We start from the raw sequence: 9418 nt of genomic DNA on the forward strand, positions 1-9418 counted from the left end.
TTCCTTCTCGCCCCCCCCCCCTTTACTTTCTTTCTTCTCACTTGGCCGCCCAAGGGGGGGGGGGGGGGGGGTTAAACCGCCGAACCCCCCCCCCCCCTCGGATCCGACCCTGAGTGTATATATCCGATTTTAAGTCCATTGTGTTGTAGTAAAATGACGAAAACATAAATGTTGAAGAATCGATTAGTGCTTCCAATCCGACAGTTTTCTTAAGTGGCACGAGTTTTCAACGTACATTGTACTGGGTATACCACACATTTTAATAAAAGTCATCAGTATCCGATGCTGATAACTGATAAGGGGAAGACTTGATCTTCAATTTATCAAATTTCCTGAACAGAACCGATGTTAAACAAAAATTTCAACAAGCACACAAACAAATGAACATTTTAAACTAAAGATTACTGAGAGTAGTGGAGTGGCGCCTCTCCACTTTTACTTTAATCCTTTGATAGTGATTAGATATCATCGTTACCACGCCTTGAAAATAACTCATTATCTTACTCGACAAAAAAATAATCAGTTCTTTTTGAAATCCATCTACAAAACCCACACGACGATCTTTCTAAAGATGACGTTGTTTGTCAGAGAAAATGCGATAGACCTGATAGCCCGGCCCCCCACTCAGTGTTATTTAGGGTACGCATTAGACCGAATTTTTCTGTCTCTTTCGTTCGTTAGCCTCTGATTTGGGTAGGTCGGCTCTCTCTTTAGAGACAGAACAGCCCCATACGCTGTAGTGGCCGCGCGTTTGTACTAAGAAACGTTACACAAAACTTGGCCAAACTTAATCCCTAATTTTGATATTTTACCGGATGCGTATCCGATGCATTTAAAGTCCTAAATTAGCTAAATACTTAACTACTTCGGTTCCACTTACCAACTTGACTGGAATAATCCGTTTAATGGTCCATTTTTAGGAAATTATGGGTCAAGATCGACATCCATGAAGAAAATCTTGCAGCCGAGTCTCATTCTTTTTAGTCTACGCCGAAGGCAAAATGATTATAACGGAAAAACTGTGCATGTCATTACGAACTCGTAGCTCGTGCACAGTTTTTCCGTTATAATCATTTTGCCTTCGGCGTAGACTAAAAAGAATGAGACTCGGCTGCAAGATTTTCTTCATGGATGTCGATCTTGACCCATAATTTCCTAAAAATGGACCATTAAACGGATTATTCCAGTCAAGTTGGTAAGTGGAACCGAAGTAGTTAAGTATTTAGCTAATTTAGGACTTTAAATGCATCGGATACGCATCCGGTAAAATATCAAAATTAGGGATTAAGTTTGGCCAAGTTTTGTGTAACGTTTCTTAGTACAAACGCGCGGCCACTACAGCGTATGGGGCTGTTCTGTCTCTAAAGAGAGAGCCGACCTACCCAAATCAGAGGCTAACGAACGAAAGAGACAGAAAAATTCGGTCTAGGTACGCATATGCTCGTACCCTCTTTTTGAAAGCACCCCCTATCTGAGGACTGCCAACATTTCCGAACCCCCCTTTCGCGGGCTTTTCGCGGGCTTTTCCTGCCTTGGAGACCCCCCTAAATCAGGAAAAATGCTCAATGTACCCCCCTAAATTCGGAATAATTTCTCAGGAGTCCAAAGAGATGACAGAAAAAAAGAAAAACACCCCCTTTTTAAAGAAATCTCCGGGTGAAAAGTCAAATACACCCCTTTTTTTACAATTCTCGGGCCGGACTTTGTCGCACGAAAAGTACCCCTTTACCGGACATTTTGGCAACACGCATGCGGTCATTCCGACCTCTGAGTGGGGGGGGGGGCCGGGCCTGATAGAGATTAACCCATGAAGACAGTGTCTTTTTATTATCATCGAAACTGCGAAAAGGGGGAGTTGAATTTGTCAGAGGGCCAAAGCCAAAGCCACACAAACAAATGAACATTTTAAACTAAAGATTACTGAGAGTGGTGGAGTGGCGCCACTCCACTTTTGCTTTCATTCTTTTTCTTTTTCTTTATAATAAATTTAAGTTATTTAACGAATACCAGCAAATTTATATTTTGTATTCGTTATTACAAATAGGATTTCTGCGATCTATATTTCTCGTGTTTATAATGAGTCACTCAAGGTTTTGCTACGACACTGACCTTTTACGTCATATCCTCCAAAGGTTACCTGACGTCACAATCACCCGTACAAGCTATATCACGGAAAAACGTCGCCTAGCCAGCTGCAGAACCCGAGTAAACATTGACTAAAAATCACTTAAGATCTACTACATACTCTTTAGTCAGTTATTTATTTTCTCACTTTTGTGTCGTCAAACAAACTTTATGTCCGTCAGTCAGGATATTTCGCTGAATTATTCAGCTCCAGGATCAGGTATGTAACATAATTGATAAACTATCGCTAAGGACTTGATTGAGATCTTCCAGTACTTATATACCGTACGTACATGTACAATGTACATGTACGTACGTACTAAACTATTTCTACTGCGAAGAAATTATTTGTTGTGATTGTGCAATTGTGTGAACTGAGTGGTAGATATATGGCATGGCTATGCCTATGGTTATGCTGTTTCATAATAAAATATGCGCATGTAAATCCTCTTCTTCTTCTAGGGTGTCTTCTAAGTACAGTGGATATCCATGTAGGTCTAGATCTAGGCTTTTAACAAAATCTCAAATGTGAACATAATCACCATTGCATTCCTGCACACAACAAACCTTGCAAACTACCTTTTGCATTTGCTTCAAACTTCAAAGGACTGTTCTTAATCTTAGTAAGGTCTAGATCTAGTCGTGCACACACTAGGCCTAGAAAAATACACTTTTATACCAGTGAACAGCCCCCAAAATAAGTATTTTGTACATGAATGGCAGAGTGCTGCATTTTTACTAACTCCGGAAAGCTCCGATGCCGAAGGCGTCGGAGCTTCGGGTTTGTGCATCAAAAAACATTCTAACAGCGTGCTGGGAGATCGCGACATTATCTCAAAATATACAAAGGGAGTAATTACAATTTTGACTTACTAGGTTGCTCGACTCCTCTGGGCATCTAGCCGGCAACTTGAAATTATAATTTGAAGAAGTCTTTGATGGGAAAAAGGGGGTGATTCTTTGTCCTATCCCGACGATTCTTCCATGTTGTTTCGTTGATTCAACTGGCAAAGAGAAAGTACGCATTAAGTATGCCTGCGGTGCCGGTGTTGGAGCTTCCCGGAGTTGACCTTTTACGTGAATCCTGTTTACATGAACTGGCATCAGTGGCATGCAATTTACATTACAAATTTTCTGACAGAAGTTTGTGATGTTGATCCTGGTGGGAACCTCAAAAAAATATTGTTGAGTATGATTGATAGGCTAATTTTGCATTGCCAATTTGATGAGTGACTTTTCTTGCATCTACTTTGGCAAGGCATGCAAGTAAAGCTGTTTATGATGACTTGATCATAGATTTACATGATATTAACTTCATCACTTTATCTATAAATCTAAATATTGTTTGTTTCTGTCACAGATATCTTTGTGAATGAGTCTTCAAATGCTGATAAAAAAGTGCACATTCGGTAAGTTGGTAGTAAAAATTCCCCTTGATTTATAATATATCCTTGAGCTGTATTCTGAAAACGATGTTATCAGATTTGCATAGATTTAGTGCTCTCATGTTTTTTATCATGTCCAATTTACATGTATTTCAAACTTACGCCATTCATTTCAAAGTTTATATTTCCTTCTAACCTAAATTGAATCATCTGACAAAAGAAGCCCAAAGTATATCAGATTACTGTTTTGCCTGTGTAACAGCAAGAAAATAGTAATTCTCGTATGACATAGACCCTCTTAACTTGTTTTAAATGTTAAACTGTTGTCTTTATCAAAAGGTTTTGCCAAATTATTAATTTATACTTTTATAAGCAATTTTTTTTGTATATTTCCTTATGTCTACAGTACAGTCTTTTATCTTGTATTTGTTTTTACTTTTGTGTTCTAATCACAGCATACAACAGCGAAACGGCAGGAAAACTCTCACCACCATTCAGGGGATAGATGAGTGTTATGATCTTAAAAGAATCCTGAAAGTATGTAAAAAGGTAAGTTAAAATTCCTTTTACGATTATCTCAGAGGAAATTTTGGTGTGACAGGTAACTTGACCCGCTCATCATTATTTACATGCTTTATGCATGTACAAAACAATCAGTTTAATATGCAAACCATTAACACAAAGCTATTGTATAAGTCACCTCCTGAAATATATTTGTCAAATTTTGTTTAGCACTTTCGGTTGCATGTTACAGGGTGTCTCAATAAAAATAGAACAGAATTTTGATTGGCAAAATGTTCGAAAGTAGTCGTCCATTTTCAATGAAACTTTTTAAGTAATGTACATGTAATAATCTCTCGTAATATTTGCATGAATTTCACAAGAGTTTAAGCTTATGATCATTTTTTTGTTTCCAAGGAGATTGTGTTGAATAGCACCAGTGCACAATAAGTGTATTACCTTGGGCCTGAACATTTCCTGTCAAACTCAGATTTAAAATAGGAATGAGAGATTGATTCGATCAAACAAAAATTGGCAACTCTAACGTATCTTTAAATACAAGGTTCTCTCCTACTTGCTCTGTACTAGAATTTTTTTTTTTCTCCTCCTGAAATATTAATCATTCACATTGCAGCCTAGATTATAATCATTGCATGGTTATAAATAATCCCTGTATGAAATAGAATTATTCCTTCATCATCACCTAAGAAAATTATGTACTAGTAATGAGTAACGAATGGGAGAGGACCTTAAAAGATACATCACAGAGTTGACAATTGGTGTTTGATTGATTACACCTTCAAAAATTCTGAGAGCTTATTTTTTATGAATTTTGGTCAAGCCTTCACTCTACTATTAAAATAAAGGAAACTTTCTACAGTACGATTAACACTGCATAAATATCCAGGTGGACTTCCCCATTATGCATGCCTAGCCAGAGTTCTTTTTATGGGATCATCATGTGTTATTCGTTCAAGAAGACCAGGCTCTGGTTTGATTTCTTTTGCTTTAGTCTAATCTAAAAATAAGGAATAATTGACAATTCTATTTCAAGGGAAACACCTCATTTGTAGTAGAAGAAAAAAAATGTTCAGCAAATAACCACAACTTTTTTTGGTGCTTCTAGCACTTTCAAGCGAGGAGTTTTAATTATCATTATGGATTGAGATCGTCTTGACACTCCAAAATGCACTCTGTATAGGCCTATACCTTAAAATTCTTAAAATACTTACAACTTCTTTTGAACATTATGCTAACAGTCTGTCATTCTGAAAGCTCTGGTATGCTAAACAGTCAAGATTCAAACTCAATTGGGATTCATTGAATGCTCAATTTTCATGGAGAACCAGTAGAGTGTCAACACATTTGATAAGAGTGATACTGTTTTGATAATGTATGCTCACCTAGGCTACTGCCTGTCTTTTCTTTCCCCTTGTTTGTCCACTCTACAGGAATTTGCTTGCAATGGTACTGTGGTGGAGCACGCAGAATACGGCCAAGTGATTCAGTTACAAGGTGACCAGCGCACCAAAATAAATGACTTCATGCTCAAACTTGGCATATGCAAGAAGGCCCAGGTCCAGGTCCATGGTTTCTAACCTTCACGCATGCACACTCGCCACATGACACTCGGGTCTACACATACATTGTACAGTCTAGTATTTGAGAAGTACCAACACAAGTGTCACTCTCACACAAACACCATACATTTTTTTCTTTTAATGAAAAGCAATTTTTAATCAATTCGGTCAAACAATGTCCTCTTATCAAATTAATTGATTTTACCGAAATTTTGTAATCTGTTGCAGTTTCAATAAAATCAAAAGAGAATCAATGAGACAGGTTAACTGTTGTTAGCACTCTGCCAAATCATGTTGAAATGCTAGCATTATCAATACAGGTGTACTTAAGTACCAGTACCACTCCAGTAACATCAGTGCTCTGAAGAATAGATGGATCAATGTTGATATCTTATCACAGAAAATATATATATATATATATATATAAGTAAGAAGAATTACCGATGGTTTTATGCAAGTAAATAAAACAAATAGTGATCAAAATTGTGATAGTCCTTTCTGTGTTTTCACTAAGTTGAAGTATTGCTTTGAATAACATCGTAAGAGAGCAACAAACTAATCTTATCATGTCAGACTAGAGAGTATTTAATATATGAAGCAGATGATTTGACTTTTATTGAAATAATCAAAATATGCAAATAGCCAAAGGAGGATATATGAGATTGTCAATCTTAAGTCAGCCTTAGATGTTTGCAGATAGTTCTTTTGATATTAAGCTTAAAGTTGTTTCATCAATTGATTAGTTTAGGTTGAAGTTTTACCGTACAGTTATACCTACCATATTAAGCTTTCAAGTATGATATGATATTACTTTTTTATTGGACTGAACTGGACTCTGTATCATCCATTTGATCAGATTGGTATTGTGATCGTTTTTGGTAGCATTTGAGTCATTTATTAATTGTAGTGCTGTTATAATTTTTGTAGATGTTGTTTCACTGAACTCTAATCAAGCATGTGTCATTTTAAGTCAAAAAATCAATTAGCCTTTTTCACACTCACTTCCACAATCTGGCATAGAATACGCTACAAACTTGATTCAAATTTCAAAGTTTAGAATTCTCCTATTTTTTCTTTGTCTGCAGCCTTTTCATACAGAGAATTATTTTATCAGGGTGTTCTTTTTTTATTATTATAATTTGTGCACATTTTATGTAGCAATGTAAAAGAATGCTGATCGTAAAGAACAAGTAATTTAACTTACATTGTTATTTATCATTAACTAACACATTTTTATATGAAATAGGGTTGAATAGTGGTGAGCTGAGATATGAGTCACTCATTTTTGTTACAAAATAGACCAGATCACAAGTATATTCCTATTTACAGAGCTTATATTCCAAAGCCCTAGAATGCTTGTTGCATACATTGAGGTTGCTATGATGGCAAGCCCTTTGCGAGCATCCAAATTTATCTTGTAACCACCGATGTCGGGGCATGCATACAATGTGAACTGGTCTATTGATACCTGACTGTACATATAAGGCTCGCTCACATATGGCGCCATAAACTGCCGCAAAAAAGCTGCCACTTTATTTTTATCATGTAGGCGAGTGCAGCTTAGTGCGCACAACAAAGGACCTTCATATTAATAATATTAATCACCGAGGTCTGTGGGATAAGATGGAGAGATGTAAAGCATATTACACTTCATGTTGTCATAACAGAACACAGTTTTGCGGCGTCAAATCTGAACGAGCCTTTATGGTGGAAAACAGCCTTGTGGGTACTATGTAATTAGATGTTGTGTTCTTAAAGGGTCATCAGTCAGGCACTGGTGTCGATCTGTGAAAGAAACACTGAATTATATAGCTTTGCCTTTAGCTTACCCCAAAACTTTTCTGGGTTTTACTCCAACTTTAACTCTTTTTTTCTGAGGTAATTGGAGATTGTTGGGTTGCATTTTCATTTCAAGGTCACTGAAAGTAAACTGTTACAATGCTTGCTTTGGGACCATGCTGTATCTTGGCGTGTACACAAATATTTATCTGAATTCAGTTATCTTTATCTTGGCTCACCATGGTCCTTTACGACAATAGAAGTCCATGAAATGCACAGGTACTAGTCCTGTAAAACCAGTAATTTTTTAATCATGAACCCTTTGTGATCACAGAAATTCAGTTTTATTGTGACTCAGTTATTTTTGTAGCATCAAACTGTCGGGAATCTGAACCACTCTCAAAATTTGTGAGAGTTTCTGGTTATTTGGGTTATATCATGCTAAATTAAAGCTTCCATTTTAGTAGACAGAAATAGCGTCTGGTATGGGTCATTCTTTAATAAAAACTAAAAACTGACGTTTGTCAACATTCCCATGTATAGAGGCGGTCAGAGGAGCCAGATGTAATCTCAGCGGAACATCCATTGATTTCAGAGACTGAAGCTTTCGGTCTACCATTTTAGATGCCTTCTCTTTCTTAATTTATTTTCCTTCCCTAGATCCATAAGATCCCGTAACTAAAAGGTTATTTTAATATATTATTTGTAACATTCCTCCCAAATAGTTTAAAGATCCCACTTTCATCTGTGTTCATTTCTGCTGGTTTTTGTTTGTTTGTATAATCATGCATGTTTAAATGAAAGTAGAAATAAATATTGTTATGACTTGTTATCTTTGTCTTATCGACAGGCGTGCTTTCTTTTACACCTTCATTGTACTGTAGTCACAGACATTTAAATACTGCATTTAGGGAAGATACCACCCTTACCTAAAGTTGGTGTACAGCAGATAAACTATACTCAAGCCATCGGACATCAAGCCAGCTTGAGACGGGGAAAGAGGAGAAGAGAGAAAGAAAGAGTGAGGAAGAAAAAGGGGGAATGAGAGAGAGAGAGAGAGAGAGAGAGAGAGAGAGAGAGAGAGAGGAATGGAGAGGAGAAGGAAGAGAAAGGGGAATAGGGACCCTAAATATTGCCCTATTATGGATTTTGTATCTATTACTATTTAGAAATGACATGACAGTTCTAATGAGAGCAGTTTGTCCTATCAAAATAAAAGTACATGTAAGATGGGCCTTTGACACATACAAAACACGCTTTCACGCACTCGCATCTACACAACCACACAAATCCCCCCTCCCCCCACAGACAATTTCTAACACAGAATACAGGTATCATGCTCCTCTGTTACAGAGAAAATAGTAATACCGATGGTAAGAGGCGACAGGGGCATTAAAAGAAGAGTGGTATGGAGGTGTGGCATCGCCGGAGGTCTCATTTACAAGGAGGGGCAAATTTGGAAAATAACTTGGACCAAGTCAGCAAAATGTAAAAGTTGATATCTGTGTTGGATTTCTTTTTGCAAACTTGTCGGCAAATGTAATCGGTTGTGCATTTTGCATAGCGCCATCTCTCGGCTACTGTAAGAAATATGTTTTACATTTTCCTCAAACAAGGCTTGTAAGCAAAAATACTTCCCGGGAAAACCCGATTTGACTAAAAGAAAAGAAAACACATCTGAGATAACCATAATGATGAATCTATGTCATTAACTAGCAGGTTGTTCTATCCCGCCCCGCCCCCTTTTTTTCTATTTAGATCTACAGGCCGGAGGTTTTTGGAAAGAACATAATAATACGTTCATATAAATTTGTAATCGTGCGAGCCGTAGATGTAAAAGCGCAAGCCAAACGCCATATGGTGTCAAAAATATAAAGAGAATCCATTTCATTTGCAAAAGAGGCTGTTTTCTGTATTGATTTGAGCACATGCAGTGCTAAGAATAGAAAATGATGACGTCATGCCCATAGGGGCATAGCTACACAATGGTTTTAACTGCCGACAAGCAAAAGACTAATTTTATATCTTTTACCCCATTTCCCGGCAATT

The 9418-nt window shown here is 37.2% G+C and overlaps 1 protein-coding gene across 1 annotated transcript; it reads left to right on the forward strand.

The window, feature by feature from the left end:
• Positions 1–2140: 2140 nt before the first annotated feature.
• Positions 2141–8201, forward strand: LOC593736 (eukaryotic translation initiation factor 1). Its single transcript, XM_793204.5, has 4 exons — positions 2141–2344; positions 3485–3533; positions 3965–4058; positions 5462–8201. The coding sequence occupies exons 1-4, from the start codon at positions 2296–2298 to the stop codon at positions 5606–5608; spliced, it is 339 nt and encodes a 112-aa protein (XP_798297.1). The 5' UTR covers positions 2141–2295; the 3' UTR covers positions 5609–8201.
• The last annotated feature ends 1217 nt before the right edge of the window (positions 8202–9418 follow it).

Source organism: Strongylocentrotus purpuratus, unplaced genomic scaffold (genome assembly GCF_000002235.5).
Source record: "Strongylocentrotus purpuratus isolate Spur 01 unplaced genomic scaffold, Spur_5.0 spur5_scaffold_7, whole genome shotgun sequence".
Lineage (NCBI taxonomy): Eukaryota > Metazoa > Echinodermata > Echinoidea > Camarodonta > Strongylocentrotidae > Strongylocentrotus > Strongylocentrotus purpuratus.